At 38.9% G+C, this 19,725-nt stretch overlaps 1 protein-coding gene across 1 annotated transcript; it reads right to left on the bottom strand.

The window, feature by feature from the left end:
* Positions 1–11,737: 11,737 nt before the first annotated feature.
* On the bottom strand, positions 11,738–14,175 carry LOC107807804 (transcription factor bHLH96). Its single transcript, XM_016632238.2, has 3 exons — positions 13,255–14,175; positions 12,347–12,799; positions 11,738–12,077 (listed from the first exon to the last, which is right to left on the bottom strand). The coding sequence occupies exons 1-3, from the start codon at positions 13,750–13,752 to the stop codon at positions 11,982–11,984; spliced, it is 1,047 nt and encodes a 348-aa protein (XP_016487724.2). The 5' UTR covers positions 13,753–14,175; the 3' UTR covers positions 11,738–11,981.
* Positions 14,176–19,725: the final 5,550 nt, after the last annotated feature.

The raw sequence follows: 19,725 nt of genomic DNA, 5'->3' as shown, positions 1-19,725 counted from the left end.
CCGACCCCAACGAACATGTCACCTCTTACACGTGTGCCATCAGAGGTAATGATTTAGAAGATGATAAAATCGAATCTGTGTTGTTGAAAAAATTCGGAGAGACCCTCTCGAAGGGAGCAATGATTTGGTATCACAACCTGCCACCGAATTCCATCGACTCATTTGCCATGCTAGCAGATTCTTTCATAAAGGCACACGCCGGTGACATAAAAGTCGCAACAAGGAAATCAGACCTTTTCAAAGTAAAACAGAGGGATAATGAAATGCTGAGGGAGTTCGTATCCCGATTTCAAATGGAACACATGGAATTGCCACCGGTCATAAACGATTGAGCCGTTAAAGATTTCACCCAAGGGTTGAACGAGGGAAGTTCAATAACATCACGTCGGCTGAAACAAAATTTGATCGAGTATCCAGCTATAACTTGGGCAGATGTGCACAATCGATATCAGTCAAAAATCAGGGTTGAAGATGACCAATTAGGAACTCCTTCCGGATCCGTACATCTAAACAGGTCGGTTATTAAAAACCAGAGGGACATCAACAGAGAGACAAGGTCGAACAGAGACCGATATCAACCATATACCACAAATCGAAGGAACGATGGTTCAGGACGCAATTCCACCCAAAACAATCGAAGAAGTGATCGAGGACAGAATTCTCGGGGACTTATGAGCAAAAGTGGTTCTGACAAATATGCCGATCCTATAGAGGCACCTCGATTATCGGAATTCAACTTTAGCATCGATGCATCGGGCTTTGTATCGGCGATCAGAAGGATCAAAGATACTAGGTGGCCCAGACCCATGCAAACCGATCCTTCCCAAAGAAACCCAAATTCAATGTGCAAATATCATGGCACACATGGTCACAAGACCGAGGATTGCAAGCAATTAAGGGAGGAGGTAGCCCGTATATTCAATGGGGGCCACCTTCGAGAGCTCCTGAGCGATCGAGCCAAGAACCATTTTAGAGAGAGAGATGCCAACAGAAAAAATGAACAAGAGGAAGCTCAACATATCATTCACATGATCGTCGGTGGGGTCGACATTCCACAGGGACCCATACTCAAACGCACAAAGATACTGATCACTAGAGAAAAATGAACCCGAGATTATGTGCCCGAAGACACGTTATCATTCAACAACGAAAAAGCAGAAGGCATCTCTCAGCCCCACAATGACGCTCTAGTAATTTCTATTTTATTAAATAAAGTTCAAGTTAAGCGTGTTTTAGTGGATCCAGGTAGCTCTGCGAATATCATCTGATCAAGGGTCGTGGAGCAGCTCGGTCTGCAAAATAAAGTCGTGCCCGCAGCTCGGGTCTTAAACGCTTCAATATGGCAAGTGAAACAACTAAAGGGGAGATTATTCTACCGGTAAACATGGCTGGACCATCCAAAATATGTAGTTCCATGTAATCGAGGGCGACATGAGGTGCAATGCCCTACTCGGAAGGCCTTGGATCAACAATATGAGGGCGGTACCTTCGACTCTCCACCAAGTAATGAAATTCCCGATGTCGGACGGTGTAAAAATAGTGTATGAAGAGCAGCATATTGAGAAGGAAATGTTTGCGGTCGATGAGGTAACGCCGATATCGACACTATCAACCTCGAAAAGGTCAAGCATCAAAGGTAAACGAGAAGTTAAATAACAATCACAGCTACCAGCCTCGATCGAATCGGGGAAGCAGGAAATAAAAGAAGAGGAGGAGGATTTTCTGACCCCTCGAACTTTTATCATACCCGAAGATTCTAACGCCACCAAATCAACAGTCGAAGAGCTGGAACAGGTTATATTGATCGAGCATCTACCCGAGAGAAAGGTATACCTGGGAATAGGATTGACCCCCGAACTCTAGAAAAAATTTATTCAATTTCTTATCGATAACATAGATTGTTTTGCTCGGTCCCATTTAGATATTACACAGATCCCACCATCGATAACAACACACCGGCTAAGCCTCGAACCTTGGTTCAAACCGGTGAAACAAAAAAGAAGACCCCAGTCCGAGGTAAAGCACACATTCGTAAAGGACGAGGTAACTAAACTTCTCAAAATAGGGTCGATTCAGGAAGTAAAATATCCCGAATGGTTAGCCAATGTAGTTGTAGTCCCCAAAAAGGGAACAAACTTAGAATGTGTGTAGATTATAAGGATTTAAACAAGGCGTACCCTAAAGATTCTTTTCCACTGCCTAACATTGATCACATGATCGATGCCACGGCTGGCCTCGACATCCTCACTTTTCTCGATGCCTATTCCGGGTATAATCAAATCCAAATGAACCCGGAAGATCGGGAAAGAACTTCATTTGTCACCAAGTATGGAACATATTGTTATAATGTGATGCCCTTCGGGCTAAAAAGTGCAGGAACTACTTATCAACGCCTAGTAAATAAAATGTTCGAGGAACAAATAGGTAGATCAATGAAAGTTTATATTGATGACATGCTACTTAAGTCCCTGCGCGTAGAGGACCATTTGGCTCATTTGCAGGAAACATTCGAGAATTTAAGGAAATATAATATGAAGCTCAACCCCGAGAAATGTGCTTTCGGGGTCGATTCGGGCAAGTTCATTGGCTTCATGGTATTAAATCGGGGGATCGAGATCAACCCAGATAAAATCAAGGCCATCGAAGACATCGCCGTCGTAGACAGTGTAAAAGCCGTGCAGAGGCTAACGGTACAGATTGCTTCCTTAGGTCGATTTGTTTCAAGGTCGTCGGATCGAAGTCACAGAATTTCGCCCGGACCCCGGAATAGCAACATGCATTAGAGGAATTGAAGAAATATCTATCGAGCCCAAATCTGTTTCACACTCCGAAGGAAGATGAGAAACTTTACTTGTACTTGGCAGTATCGGAAATAACGGTAAGTGGTGTCCTAGTCCGAGAAGAGCAAGGTACACAATTTCCCGTTTATTATGTAAGTCGAACCCTAGGGGAAGTAGAAACTAGATATCCACACCTAGAGAAATCGACACTAGCACTGATAAGCACCTCTAGAAAATTAAGACCATACTTTCAATGTCACCCCATATGCGTATTAACCACTTACCCATTTCGTAACATTTTACACAAGCCCGAACTATCAGACCGATTGGTCAAATGGGCCGTCGAACTCAGTGGGTATGATAACGAATATCTACTCCGGACGACCATCAAGTCTCAAATTTTAGCGGACTTCATGGACGATTTTACGCCAACCCTCGTACCCGAAGTTGAAAAAGAACTCTTGATAAAATCAGGTACGACATCGGGGGTTTGGACCCTCTTCACAGATGACACTTCGAATGTGAAGGGGTCCGGGTTAGGAATCGCTTTAAAGCCACATACGGGTAGAATTATTAGGCAATCTATAAAAAATACTAGGTTTATTAATAACGAGGCCGAGTATGAGGCCATGATTGCAAGTCTCGAGCTAGATAAAGGCTTGGGAGCTAAAGTTGTTGAAGCCAAGTGTGAATCTTTACTGGTGGTAAATCAAGTAAACAAAACCTTCGAAGTTCGAGAGAATAGAATGCAAAGATATTTGGACAAACTACAGGTAACCTTGCACCGTTTCAAAGAGTGAACTTTACAGCATGTACCTTGAGAACAAAACAGTGAGGCCGATGCACTTGCAAATTTGGGATCATCGGTCGAGGAAGATGAGATCAACTCGGGGGCTGTCGTTCAACTCTCGAGGTCCATAATCGAGGAGGGTCATGCCGAGATAAATTTTACAAGCTTAACCTGGGATTGGAGGAATAAGTATATTGAATACTTAAAGAACGAAAAACTCCCATTGAATCCTAAAGAATCGAGGGCCCTACAAACCAAAGTTTCTCGATTCACGTTGGCTGAAGATAGAATATTATACAGAAGGACATTCGATGGACCATTGGCAGTATGCTTAAGACCAAGAGACACCGAATATGTGTTACGAAAGGTCCATGAAGGCACTTGTGGGAACAACTCCGGCGACGAACCATTGATTCATAAAATCATTAGGGCAGGATACTACTGGGATAGCATGGAAAAGGACACTAAGGAGTTTGTTTGGAAATGTGATAAATGTGAAAGGTTTGCACCGATGATCCATCAGTCCGGAGAATAACTTCATTCAGTCCTATCCCCATGTCCATTCATGAAATGGGGGATGGATATCGTCGGCCCTCTACCATCGGCCCCAGGTAAAGCTAAGTTCATTTTGTTTATGACTAACTATTTCTCTAAATGGGTTGAAGCACAGGCGTTCGAGAAAGTGAGAGAAAAAGAGGTTAAAGATTTCATTTGGGATCACATCGTATATCGATTTGGGATACCTGCAGAAATAGTATGCGACAATGGTAAGCAATTTATCGGCAGTAAAGTGACAAAATTTCTCGAAGACCATAAAATAAAAATGATATTGTCAACACCGTATCACTCTAGTGGGAACGGACAGGCCAAATCGACAAACAAGACTATCATCCAAAACCTGAAGAAAAGGTTGAACGAAGCTAAAGTGAAATAGAGAGAAATTCTGGCTGAAGTCCTTTGGGCATATCGAACAATATCGAAATCCAATACGGGGGAAACTCTATTTTCCATAGTGTATGGCTCTGAAACCTTAATGCCAGTCGAAGTCGGAGAACCCAGCGCAAGGTTTCGATATACATCGGAGAAATCAAACCACATGGCTATGAATACTAGCCTCGAATTATTAGATTAAAAATGAGAACAGGCACTTGTTCGAATGACTGCACAAAAGCAACGAATCGAAAGGTACTACAATAGAAGAACTAACTTCCGCCACTTCAGGGCCGAGAACTTAGTCCTAAGGAAGGTCACCATGAACACTCGAGATCCTAATGAAGGAAAGCTCGGCCCGAATTGGGAAGGACCCTATAAAGTCCTCGATATAGTCGGAAAAGGGTCTTATAAACTCGGAACAATGGATGACGAACCATTACCGAACAACTGGAACATATCACTTCTCAAATGATATTATTGTTAAGGTATGATTTTCTACCTTCTTTCGTCTATATTTATATTCGACATTAACTCATTGCAAGGGTTTGACCAAAGACATCGAGACCTCAGGTTTTAAAGTACGTGCTGCACTCTTTTTCCCTTAGATCGGTTTTTATCCCAATCAGGTTTTTCCGGCGAGGCTTTTAATGAGGCAACAACTATGTGCTACCTGAGGACAATTCAATAGTATCCAAGGCTTATTTACAATCAACCTCGAATACTGGGGAACTTTACCATCGAATAAATCGAGTTCAATACAAGAGAGTTATTTTATATCAAATTCATGTCAAACAGGGTCTCGATAGGGAAAAGTGTAAGTGCCAAATGATCAAAACGAACCATGCCTGCATAGTTTTGCTCGAGCCCTGGCGCAAAATACGAACATATGTATAATGACTTCTTTACCGATATCTCATATTTTGAAAATTTCGTTCTACTTCATGATTCAAACAGGCTTAAGGGCCGAACACTACCGAAGGAGTTTTGAAACACTTACACCATAAAAGCCTACGGGCTACAATACTTCGAGTTCGAGTTCGAACAATCACTCACTCGACTATTAAGCCTAAGGTCTATCTTACTTCGAGTTCGAGCAATCACTCACTCGACCACAAAAGCCTAAAGGCTACAATACTTCGAGTTTGGGCAATCACTCACTCGACCACAAAAGCCTACGTGCTACAATACTTCGAGTTCGAGTTCAAGCAATCACTCACTCGACCACAAAAGCCTATGGGCTACAATACTTCGAGTTCGAGTTCGAGCAATCACTCACTCGACTATTAAGCCTAAGAACTATCTTACTTCGAGTTCGAGCAATCACTCACTCAACCACAAAAGCCTATGGGCTACAATACTTCTAGTTCGAGTTCGAGTAATCACTCACTCGACTATTAAGACTAAGGTCTATCTTACTTTGAGTTCGAGAAATCACTCACTCGACCATAAAAACCTACGAGCTACAATACTTCGAGTTCGAGAAATCACTCACTCGACTATTAAGCCTAAGGGCTATCTTACTTCGAGTTTGAGCAATCACTCACTCGACCATAAAAGCCTACGGGCTACAATACTTTAAATTTGAATTCGAATAATCACTCACTCGACTATTAAGCCTAAGGGCTATTTTACCTCGAGTTCGAACAATCACTCACTCGACCACAAAAGCTTACGGGCTACAATACTTTGAGTTCGAGTTGGAATAATCACTCACTCGACTATTAAGCCTAAGGGCTATCTTACTTTGAGTTCGAGCAATCGCTCACTCGACCATAAAGCCTACGGGCTACAACACTTTAAGTTCGAGCAAACAACTCAACTATTAAGCCTAAGGACCAATACATCTAGAGTTCGAGACTTTGTTCTCACTCAACTCAAACCCAAAGGGTTCCACTATTCCGAGTTCAAGTAAAGATGGCTTGAACTTAGCTCAAGGATCCGCCATAAAACCTTAAGGGGTATGTTACTACAAGATTCAAAAATTACCTATTATTTGATAAAAAGCTAAAAGTTTATTCTATTCTAAAATTCAAAACATACTCGAACTTAGTTATAAAAACAGTACAGTCATGACGTCGATCAAGCTATCCAAAATCTCGAACATATTATTGAACTCAGGGACTCACCCTTCCGTGTCTAAAAAACCTAAGGGTTTTGTTCAAAGTTTGAACTAGTATTTGCTCGATTACAGAGGCTGCAACAACAAAATTTTTACAAAGAAAAAGCACAAAACATGTTTTTCACATAAAAATGAGAAGGCATTCAAAAGAAGTTTCTTTCTATATATATTGATAAAAAGGTTATATACAAGAGACCGATCAAGGACTCGCAAAAAAGGAAACTAAGTCCTAACTACGACAGGTTTTGACCTCTTCTTCGGGAGCAACTTCTCCTTCGGGCCCCTTATCGAATCCGCCTCGACTGCCTTCTTCATCATCATCTTCGTCATCCAAGGAGGTAAGTTGCCTAGCCTCGGCCTCAAGCACCTTGGCTCGGGCTATCTCCTCGGAGAGGTCAAAACCTCGAGTATGGATTTCCTCGAGGGTTTCCCTTCGGGATTGGCACTTTGCTGAGTCTATGACCCATTGCTTTCGGTCAGAAGCCTCCCTTAGCTGCATTTGAGCAGCCTCAGCATCGTCCCGGTACATAGCAATGGACTTGTCCGCCATGACTTTTGTCTTCTCGATCTCCGTCTTGGCCTTAGCAAGCCCAGTTTTGAGCTCCTCGATCCTCTTGGCTTGGGCCAAACTTTTCTTTTTGACGCCCCGAAGCTGAACCTCGACCGATAATAGTTTGGACAAGGTAGCTTCTTTTTCTACAGCCAGGCGATCAATAGTCTCCTTCCACCGATCACACTCGGCCTTGACCTGATCGATATCTCCCCGAAGTAACCCGATCTTTTCAACCTTTTGTTGCAGCTGAGATAACAAAGTATTAACATCCACAGTTGGGTCGAGTCCGTACTCTATCAAAAGGATGCTCACCTATTTATCTAACTCGGCCTTTTCCTCACGATCCGTGGCAAAATCCGCTTGAAGGTCCTTTATAGTCTCATCCTTTTGGCCGCAAAGAAGCTTCAGAGCGTTCCTCTCATCCAAGACCTTTTGGAGCTCGGCCTCGCACTGACTGAGATCAGCTCTAAACTTGGCAAGGGCCTACACAAAAAGGCAAAACGCAAGTTAGATTTAGAAGAGAGTAAAAGAAACAAAGTATAGTAAAACAGATTATTACCCGAGATATGAGACGTTGGGCCTATTCTAGAAGAATAGAAGCATCACTAATATCAGAGGCATCATCGACTCCAGTAAAGCAATCCTGAAAGGGATCCCCTACACTAGAGCCTCCGCCCATATCAAGGGTCTTCAACTCTCGAGTTTCCCTCAACGCCTCCTCAGAAAAGGTCAGAAAAGAAGATAAGTGACCTGCTGTCATGGTCCCGAGCAAGTCACTCGGGATGCTCTGATCGATCTTCGGGGTATCAGAACCGGGCCCGTCCGGTGTAGCCATAGATGGCCGAGAAACGGTCTCGACCTCTGGTAATTCAGGATCCTCACCCGATTTCTTTTTGGAAGCCTCCTCGACATGAGGCTTGATTTTAGCAGCCGCTGTCGGCTCGAAAGGTTTGGCAACCTCGACGGCTTTCCCAGATCGGACCACCAGTGCCGAGGCACTTTCCTCTTCTTCCTATTCTTCGTCTCTCAGTCTTTGGACCGAGTCCATCATGAGAGCGATTACTTTTCTCTTCTCCCTTCGAGTTTTGGGCTTAGGGTCCTCGAACTGCGAGACAGTTTTCCTCTTCTTGTCTTCCCCCTGTTTCGGAACCGGGGACTTGTTTTCTTCCTCGCCACTTGAAGGCCTCAAAACGGCATCCTTGGTCAGGCCTGCATGAGAGAAAATTTATGACGAATGAAGTATAAAAAATGTTTCAAAAACATGAAAAGGAGGCACTTACCGTGATTCTTGGCCTCCCATATGCCTTTTGCCAAATCACGCCAATCGCGTTCGGCATAAGTGAAAGTCAAGGCTAACTTTCAAACCCAATCTTCGAGGTCAGGTACTGCTTGAGGCATCCAAGGAACAACTGTATACCGAAAAGGGATATCAGGCGGAGTTGAAGAAAGGTACGAAGAACAGAGTTTAAAAGATCACTTACGGTTGAAGTTCCACTCCTCAGGAAACGACATCTACTCTTCTGGTATAATGTCACGGATCCTCACCCAAACAAAATGACTCATCCAACCCCGATCCTTGTCTTCGTCGATGCTCGAGATCAAGGCCTTCGTTTCCCGGCGTTGGAGCATGATTAGTCCCTGATAGATTCGAGGCCGATACAACCGCATGAGGTGATTTAGAGTAAACTCTAGCCCCCCGGCCTTGCCAGACAAGAAGCGCAGTATGATTACTATGCACCATAGAGAGGGGTGAATTTGGCCAAGAGTGACCTGATATCTTTTACAAAGATCAATAATCACTGGATCGAGGGGACCCAATATGAAGGGGTAAGTATATACACTTAAGAACCCCTCCACATAAGCGGTGATGCTCTCTTCGGGAGAAGGAATTTGTAACACGGCCTCGGGACTCCAGTTGCAGTCCCTCCTTACGGCCTCGAGGTGGCCCTGTGTTATCGAGCACATGTACATCGACACATGCTCACATCGACCTGGGATCGAGGAAGGGTTTTTGACCTTGAAATCAGACTTTAGAATACACGGGCCGGGAACATACTCGTGGGGAAGCGGCTCCGCCGACACCTTGCCACCGGACGGCCGGGAAGAAGAGCAAAAATCTTTCTCCTTCTGCGGAATGGTCTTTGAGGTTTTCGCCATTTGTGTAAGTAAAAAGGAGCGAAGGAAGATAAAAGGGTAATGGTTTCAACGCTGATGAAGATGGCTTTATAGATGGCGAAAAGGAGACGAAAAAAGTGAGAAGATTTAGAGGTTTGATTAGAGCAAAAAGTAAAGTTTGATTCAATGAAGAAACGGGCTATTTATAGGCTGAACAGTGGCAGTTCAATATCGGTAATAGCCGACATCGTCTGACACGCATTAAATGTCTCGGTAAACTGAACTGACGTGACAGCTATCACGTGCATCACGATCGGACTCGATGCAAACGTTAGTATATATCTAATCATATCGTTGGAAAATCATATCGTTTCTCGTTACATCCTTCCCGAGAAACGAGTGGACTATTTGTATACGGCCAAAATCGATTAGTTTGTCGTACAAACTGGTCGAGATAGTAATACTTTGATCGAAAAGCATCTTCGTAATATCAGGTTGAGGTCCGAAGTTAGGTCATCAAGTTTCGAGTTTTAGGACCGATCAATGTCAAGCTCGATATCATTACCGAGTTCGAACTCAAATCGAACCATGAGGCGAAGCAAAATTATCGAGCTTAAGATTCATAGACCGGCCGGCACCGACACCGACCCCGAATCAACACCGGACTCCGAGCCAGAATCGAGCTCGAGTCAAGATCGAGAGCCCGAATCAACACCGGACTCCGAGCCAGAATCGAGCTCATAGACAAGAGCCGTTGCAACCGCACTAGGGGAGAGAATCCTGGCGGGAATTAGGGAAAAACTAATTCATCATGGGTTCCCACTATGTATTTTTTTATATCTAAAGTAAGTTCCCTCCACTATAAAAGGGATGACTGTTGTTTCTGTAAGGGGATCAAGACATTCACACATTGTAATAAAAATACTATTTTTTCTCATATTGAAAGATTAATCTTTTTGAGCTCCATTACTTCATTTTATCTTGTTCATTCATTTTCCTCATTTTAACTGTGTTTATCTTTCATTCTTTATAGTCAAGGTTATATTTCCATTTCTCTTTACAATTTGTATAAAGGTATACCACATACCCTTAGAACTACACACAAATTCAACTCTATCCGATTTTCCGGGTAAACAGTAGTATTTTTAGAAGTGCGTGGAAGTGGTTAACAAAACCTTGCGTGTATATTAATTTAATTCTCGATAATTAACTATTAAGAAAATGCTATAAGTCTAGAACGACCTTTATGTGATCTATATCATAGTCATAGAGGGTCTAACCATCTACTAAAACTATGATATTTGCAGCGACGATGTCTTGACGTTTTTTTTAACGGTTTCTTTCACCACCTTACAATTTGTTCTGATCAAGAACGTATGCATTGCTGGATGTAAAGCTGGAATTCATCTTCAATTGGATAGAGGAAATTTATTACCTTTCTTATTCAATACTACTATTAAAATAGAATGGAGAGAAAGAAAGTATGCGGGCTAAAAAAGACAGGTGAAAAACGTTTATACGGAGTGCCATTGACTTAAAAAAGCATGTAACAACGCCTTTAACTTTCATTTAAGAAAATAAAAAACATACCTAACATTCTGAAAGCGATTGAAATTAAAGAGCTCAAAAAACGTTGCAGTAAGTGATAATCACATATATTAATTCTTGAAAATTTTAACCGGCAAATATATATACTATATTTATTATAAATTAAAATTTTTTTAAAATATTATTTTATATAGTTACCTTTTTGTTTTTATAGCAAAATAGGTATTTATGATATAACTATCATTAAGGCGTTAAATACGATATTTATGTTTTTTCTCTCTCATTCTTTCGGTTATTATATCTCAAACTCTCACCAAAATAGTTCTTGTTTCTCTCTCCACCATCTCTCTCTTATCTCCAGGATCTCTCTATGTTAAAGCACGATTCGCTCTCACTTTCAACGTTTTTGCTCCAAATATTCGTTGTAAGTACTAAAATTTTTGAGATTTTTGGCCGATTCACGCTTCTTCTTTTTCTCTTCAATCTCTTCCTCTGATGATATGTCTACTTTGGGCCTAGAGACACACGACTTTCGTACGCATCACTAGGATCTAAGACTTATTTATTTATATACCCAACATCTCTTTGAGCTTTGTCTACTGTGATTCGCCTAAAATATCATAGGTATGCTTTGCACCATTTAATAGATTTGTAATTGAACGTGGATACTAGTTTTGGAGTTCATCCTTTCGAGTTGTTTGTCTTTTGCAACAGGAACACTAGGGTCAGGAAGAAAATAATTGTCCAAAAATATGATAGACTTTCTTGACTTGAAACATTTCTCATTTTCTCTTTTTGGAGAAGTCGACATTTTTTAATGCCAAACATATATAAACATGTCTCTTAACTACCAGGAACTTTTTGTTTTCTCGAAACCAGAAAGCTACTGAGAAAAATGAAATTAACATTTAATGTCTAATTCTAACTAAACCACTCCGATCCAGAGTTGCTTAAAAACAATTACAAAGTAACATAAAGTCAAAAGCTGGTTATAGCTGCGCGTTATTAATTTTTGCTAGAGCCAAGTAGATGTTAGGATCTTGTACAAGAAATTGAAACCCAGAAATAAAAAAAGCGAACATTATGAGAATGATTAAACTCCGTACAGCAAAAGGGCGAATTTTTTTCTTCTTATTATTATTTTTAGCTTGAAGCAGCTTCCTCTTGGATTCGACGGAGCAATTGATTAACAGCGTCAGCAATTTCATCTGCAGTAGTTAACTGGCACCCTTCCTCTAGCTGTTCCAAATTCCAAATCCACAGCACAAAATGTCACATTAGATATATAAATATTATAAGAAAATTTAAAAACGGAAAAAAAAATCTCGACTTAATTAGAACCTAAGGCAATGAATATATTAGTGGTTTAATTTAACTTGTTGTAATGTGTTGTAACTAATTGGATTATTACGAGCAGCTACATGTACTTAATTATTTCTGTGTCATGATAATGTAATTACTGTGTATATAGAAGTTGTAATTAACTCAATCAAAATTTAGTGACAAACCTTGAGACTGAGGGAATAAAGAACCATATGGTCAACAGTGGTGACATTGAGATGGAGAACGGTGAGCCATAGACACTGAAGCCCAGCTACCATTTTCAAGAGCTGTTTTGGCCTTCTCTTTGAGAGTATCTTGAGATTGGCATGGCTCTCCGCCATGGTCACTTCTATCTCCGCCAACGCTAACTGTTTTTCGGCGGCCAATGGAGAGTCACATGTGGTGGCTGCCGCAGCATCTGCCGGAGTAGAACTGTTGGAATGATTTGAATGAGTTGAGTACTGTGGAAAACTGAAGTAATCAGCAAATAGTGGAGTTGATAATGAGCCATGGCAATCCGATTGTTGTTGTTGTTGTTGTTGAGAATGAGTTATCTTTTGAGCTTCTAGGGTTTGAAGATGGTGTTCTAGCTCCTTCACAAAGTTTATGGCTCCTCCAATTATTGATGCTTGGTCACCCTGAAATTAAAAATTCCTTTATTTTCACTATAATTAAAAAGGAGATCAAATGAAAATGATGTTTATTTAACCACACGTAATATGATAGGAACTGCATATATAAATATAATTCCAAACAATCATTTTCATCGTTAAAAAGTACAGTAAGCAATAAATGCTAAATATCATGGCATGAATATTTGAAAACTAAATCCCGGACCCCGCTTCCCTTTGTATGGAAAATTTCTCAAAAATTACTTCTCCGTAGTAGTTAACCTTTCTTTTTAGGGCAAAAGACAATTAAAATTATGCAGTTTGTTAAAAATAGCTAGCTAGGGTGACAATATATATTCTTTTCATGCCTTCTCATTTTACATTCATAAAAAGTTTGTCAACTTTACAAAAAAGTAAAACTAAAACTGAAATAAAAATAAAAGAATTTGAAAATATATTCGTAAAAAGCAAGAAGAACATACCCTTTGAACGTAGGAAGGTGGCATCAAAGATCGAATAACAGCAAGGTATTCATTCATCTGCTTACGACGGTTGCGTTCAACAGCAATGTGAGTCATTCTCTGGTTCTCCAATTCTTCCTTGTTTTTACAACTTCTAGTTCGTCTTCTTTTCCGGCGGCCGGAAACGGTGGCGGCTCTGGCCGGCGGCGGCGGTTCCATCATGGCCGGAGAAGCTTCCATAAGCAGCTGATTAACATTAGGAGAATCTTCGATAGAAGAATAATTTGGATCCCAACTATATTCTTTCTCATTGTTGTTGTACATCACTGGTGAAGATGAAGACTCCCTATTAGTATTATTACAATTGCCAGTATCCAACAGACTTGTAAAAGTCATTTCTTCTTCTCCTTGTAAAAAACCCAACTCATAATTATAATTACTCAAATTAGCTGGAATATAGTACTCTTTGCAACTGTACCCAAATGATTCTTGAGGGTAAATCACTGTCTCTAATGCCATCTCTCTTTGCCTTTTGCTTTCTACTCCTTCTTTTTAACCCAACTATTTTGTTTTCATCATATATGAGGACAAATGGGGTGAGAGTATGGACGAGAAAAGTAGTTTGAAAGGCCAAGAAAGAAAAAAAGGACCAACAAAAGAAGAAGATGAGAAATATAATGTTTCTTCCAAAGAAACCTCACTTTAGAATATTGGAAAGTTTAAGCAAAAAGCACAAGCACTAGAAACTCAAAGGATCAAACAAACAAAGCTTTTTATAATCTCTTTTTCCTTTCTAGCAGATCATGAAGTGTGTTATATATAAGAGAAAAAAGAGCACTGAATTTAACCTAAGGAAAATTGTACAGAATGTCACACGTGACACACAAAAGCAAGTTGGACTAGTCACCACAACTTGCAAACATATAATACAAGAGAGGAGGCAGGCAGGCAGGAGAAAGAGAATAGAAATGGAGAAGTGAATAGCTAACTCCTGAATCTGTATTCAGAAATTTTGATGACTAATGGTCCCCTATTTAGATTTACAAAGATGGTGAACATATGGTGGGACCCAAGAAAAACCAGCACAGGCCAAAGACAAATATACCATTAATAGTAGCAAAATAAAACCAAATATTGGTGTCAACAACTTTAATTTGTACTAATAGCAATATGGTTTTGATTCCAAAAGTAAGGGTATTATATAAATGATCACTTTAGCAAACACCCTCATGCCGCATACATACGCAACGATCTAATTTTAATTTTATAAGTTCTAAATTTAAAATAGCGACACCATTTAAATTACTAGATTTTAAATTAATAATTATACATATTTAATGAATTTCTTAATACAAATATAATTTAAGCAAAAGCTATTGGGTTCGACCGAACCCGTAACTCGATATATATATATATATATATATATATATATATATATATATATATATATATATTATCACTTTTTTAAGAAAAAACATTTTTATACATGTATATAAAAAATATGTTACTACATAGTGCTTCTCTAGATGATAACTTTTAAAAGCACTCTTGGAAAATTTACAGAAACCTCTCATTTTTCTTACACTGTAACTGTGACAAATAATATGGTAGGAAGACGGTATGAATTAGGTTTAAGAAAATACTTAAGCTTTCTACTCTTTTCTGATTATGGTATCTGATTACGTTATTACCTTAGTGAACACCTCTTACGATTATAATTTGTGAAATATATTAGGGCATAATAAATTATAGTAACTAACCTCAACTCGGCTCAACCAAGAAAAAAATGGAATTATAATTATTTGTCTCAAGAATGATATATATGGCCGAGGATTTCAGAAATAATCTTGACCAGACTAATTACTCAAAAGCTGAATATGATTAGTGGTGTTTAGGCTGACAATATATGTACAACAAGGACATTGAAGTCCATTGTCAACTATGTACAATCAAAGTGAAATTAAAAGGGGCCGGTGATATCGTCACTTGCGATCCTAAACTTACACCAAATAGGTGCATTGTATAATGCAGAAAAGTTTTGCCTAAATGCTGCGTAGCCTTTGTTTCTTTTGGTAAATAGTTGGACCCTGTCCACGGAACGAACGAAAGAAAAGAAAAAAAATAAGAATCTATTGCTGACGAAAAGTTGATGATAGCTCAGAGATTCTAGCAAGATCTGGAAAAAGTGTTCTCTGCTCTGGCTTGCTTGTGTTTGAGTGTCTATAGCATGTGGTATAATTTTTTTTTAACATCATCAGCGCTACAATAAAGTTGTCTCCGTATCACCTATAGGTCACTGGATCGAGTCGTGGATATAACCGTTAATGCTTACATTACGGTGGACCGCATACGTCACACCCTTGGGATGCGACCCTTCCCCAGATCCTGCGTGAACGCGAAATAACTTGTACACCAAGTTGCCATGTTATCAATCTAATTTAATTAATTGTAATACATTTTCACTCTATTTCTCAAGTTACCGTATCAAACTTGACAATAAGATTTATCTGTTGTTGTAGGTCATATTATTTGATAAATTAACGCAAACAATTTAAACTCAAAACAGAAAATAGGAAATAGTATGTGGTGGTTCAGGTTGGTTTTTGGAATATATATCAGCTGAAGCAGAGGAATCCATGTGACTAATCAACAGAAACAGAGTACTCTTTATCTTCTACGATGATGTCTCTGTTTCCTTCTTACTTTCCCAAGACTCCCTGTCCTCTCCTCTCTCTCTCTCTCTTCTATGGAAAATTTATCTTATTAATCAACTAATTAAATCAATAAAACATTCTTTACGTTAATTTAACTAATAATTAAATAAAATTCTCTTGTCTAACAAGACATTCTCTCTAGGGTTTCATGCTTTTTGCTCTTCCTCGATTGCCCTTTCCGACGGAATATTTATTTGGCTCATTTGCTCTCGAGTTTACGTTAATTTATTGTTCTTTCATTCCTTTCACATCTATTTAATAAGTATTTAATTAAGGGACACAATTTGAAGGATAAAATCAAAACCCAACTGGCAAATACTTCGAATGTATCATTAAAAATGGTTTTTAGCTGATTAGAGTTAGAAGATGTAATTAACAAGTGATTAGAGAATAATATGCAACTTGACTTAGGAGTTAATACTTTAATGCAATAGGTATGATTCCCTTTTTGATTTTCTATGACGAAAGTACACGCAAACAGCTTGAAAATCACTCCTCAGTCTCATAGCAATTTCATGGCGTTTATGGGAAGTTGTGCTTCGGCAACTCATGTCCTTTCCCCATATAATTATTGATAAAATTCGTACTCTCTGATTTGTGGTCACCATCTATTTTGCACGACAAATAATAAAATAAAAATAAAAATAAAAAGTAAAAACAAATTATTTAGGGTATCTTGATATTTTTTGGAGTATGTTTATGTAAAGAGAATTTTTGTTTTGTCTATTTTATGTTTAGCGAGTTTAAGTCGATGAGCTACTTCACTTTTGTTTTTCAAAATTTTATTTAATAAAATCATTATATTTGTATAAACAGTTTCACCTTGTTACTAATTCTAGTATTTTTAGAGATCTATTTTTACTTTTAACTTTTTCGTATCGGAGACGCATGAATAGGAAGAAAAAAAACGTGACACTTGTTGCGTTAATGGGTATGAGATATTTATGATACTTCTTCCTTTTGATTTTAATTTGTTGGCATTGTGGAAAACTAATATGTATTGAGAAAGAAATCATTTCTTGAGAATATTTACGAATTATGATGACATGTAATATTCTTGGAAAACTTCAGCTTTATTTGAACCACTTTTCTTTTCTCTTTTTTGGTGATTACGTGTATTATGACATATGAAATTAATTATGAAAAATGTTGTTCTTTTTGTCACATCATTATATAAAAATGTGAAAACCATTTCTAAGAGTATGTGATTCTAATTTTCAGAAATATTTATAGAACTGTAGTGACTCGTCCACTTTTACCCGCTAACTAGGTTCCGCTGCTACATTATCATGTATGTTAATGGTTAGGACTTAGGAAAGTTTTCAAGTTGAATTTTAATATAGTTTGTACATGAGCATGCCATAACTGAGGGACTTGTAGAATTAATTGACACTTCAAAATTAACCTGCCGCTTCCCTGAAAATTTTAGCCGGATTATTAGTCCATGATCTCTGTATTCACTGTTAATATGTTGAAGTGTATGACCATTTTATTTAATAAAATTTAAGCTATTAGAGAGAATATTTTATTTATTTAATCACATTTTCAACAAAGAGAAAAGAAAATGACTCTTAATTAAACGTCGTCTCCAAGGGTTAGATATAAGACAATATCGTTCTCATCCTCACTAACTTAGATGTAGGTTTGGGAATTCTATGGATAGAGTAACAAATAATAATATAATAATATTCATAACCTTTTATTTCCGAATCTTAGCTATGTCTTTCTCATAAAATTCTTAAATTGTACCCAGCTAGCATGTCCTAGTAATAAGTAGTACAACTCATCATCTACGAATTAAAGCACCAAAACAAACCTTACTTTAAGAATTTTGTTAAACCCTAATAGCATGTGTTATTAGCGCAAAGTGCGGTCAACGCTTAGAACTAAAACCTGCATGCATGTGGGAACTCTACACACACAGACACACACGTACATATAATATACGATTTTGCAATGCATTTCTGGAACACTGTGGGGTTTTGATGAGTATTATGAATTGTTTAAGCTAATACTGTATTAGCAAGAATAATTCCTTATAGACTACTGAAAAAGTCCTGAAGTTGGGAGCCTCAAATTCTGGGAAGCTGCTTCTTTGCTTTTTTGTTGGCATCTGAAAGAAGCAGATTCCTTATTGTAATTACTATAGAGATTATCAGTTTATACTTTGTGTCTAATCTTACTAGAAATATAAATATCATCGGCGTTTGACCAAAAAATATAGATCTTGGTTCAAATAATTAAATTTATGTAAATGAGGGTTAATCTTAACTAACAATAATATTCTTAGACGGAATTTTTAAAGAAGCAACAAAATGTTGCATGGATCTGGCCGGACAGTGGCAATAGCATATAATAAATGTTTTAGAAATAAGAAGGAATAACGTAGCATTCAATAATAATGAATAACAATAAATGACATTTAAGTAAATAGAAGGAATGATTCACCCAATAAAGGATGGAATAAGTGAATCTTCTTCCTCTGCACAAAGATGAATGATAGACAATCCCTTCAATATTCGAATTATTCTCGGATGGGGTGAAAAAGTATAAACGAGAATCTTAGTGAAAATGTGATGTTTGTATCTTAGTAAATGAGATCTGATATTCTTTTTCAAGTCAAAGTACATGCTTTTACAAATGAGTTTCACATGTCGCTTATCATTGTCTCTTTTCCTATTTATATGAGACATATTCCTAAGAAACTCTAGTAGTACAAGTGCAGAGAATATCCATTAGAATATTCTCTTTAATATTTTATCTTGAAAACTAGTCGTTACCGCTTTGTCAACGGTCCTTGACCTCGACCTCGACCTCGACCCTTGTTGATACCTCGACTACGACTCTCGTTGACTCTTCGACCACATACATCGCTACTTCTTGGGCCATTTTGACAAACAGCGACTTGGGAACTCTTCTCTTAATATTTTCATGGCTAAAATATTCTAAAGATAGATTTCGACCCATACAGTTAGCCCCTCCGCTTATTAAGGCCGGTTTCAGGCGAGTTCGATGAGCGGATTTTGTTCGTTGTGGTCGAAACAATCCAGCGAGCTATGCAGGTCATGGTGATTACGGTGAACTGGCGATGTGGCCCTACGCGGGCCGCTCATTTCAAACGCTTCGATTTTCCCGGTCGATTCGTTGGAGTTATGTTGTCCACGAATTAGGATGACATCATGCGTTATTATGACACATATTCCCGATGCGTTGCTTTGTTTCACATGTGACCCCTGATTGATCCTGCTGCTTCAGTTCTGGTGGCAGTCATGATGAACCGTTTTTGGTTCTGGTGCTAAGATCCTTTTAAATAGGGGTATTTCGGTGCGATTATAAAGTTTTAAGTTTTCTGTTGTCTCGAAAACCTATATTATTCACTTGCTCTTTCTTCGCTTTAAACCACTCATCTCTGTTCCAGTTATTTGTATTTCTCTCCATTCTTCATCGCTCGATATTTCTCTTTCTTTTTTCAAAACTTGTCTAACATGCCTTCTAAGTCTAGTGAGGGAAGTGATGCGATCCTTTTGGCGATGGTGTTCCCCCTACCCCCCTCCCCTCATACGAGGAGAATGTTCCCGCCGTTGCCGAGGGTGGAAGCTTCCCGTTGATGGAGGAGATAATTCCTCGCAACCCTGATACTAGATCCGATTTTCCCATCCCAAATCACCTGATGCTGACCCTGGAGCCTTTCGATCAGTGATGACGGAGAAGGAATTAGGAGAGATTAAGGCCAAGTTCGGCCTTCCCGATTATGTCGAATTAATCCCGACTGGGTGGG

Source organism: Nicotiana tabacum, chromosome 12 (genome assembly GCF_000715075.1).
Source record: "Nicotiana tabacum cultivar K326 chromosome 12, ASM71507v2, whole genome shotgun sequence".
Classification (NCBI taxonomy): Eukaryota; Viridiplantae; Streptophyta; class Magnoliopsida; order Solanales; family Solanaceae; genus Nicotiana; species Nicotiana tabacum.
Note: the sequence above shows the minus strand (reverse complement) of the source record. Positions and strands in the feature narration are given on the sequence as shown.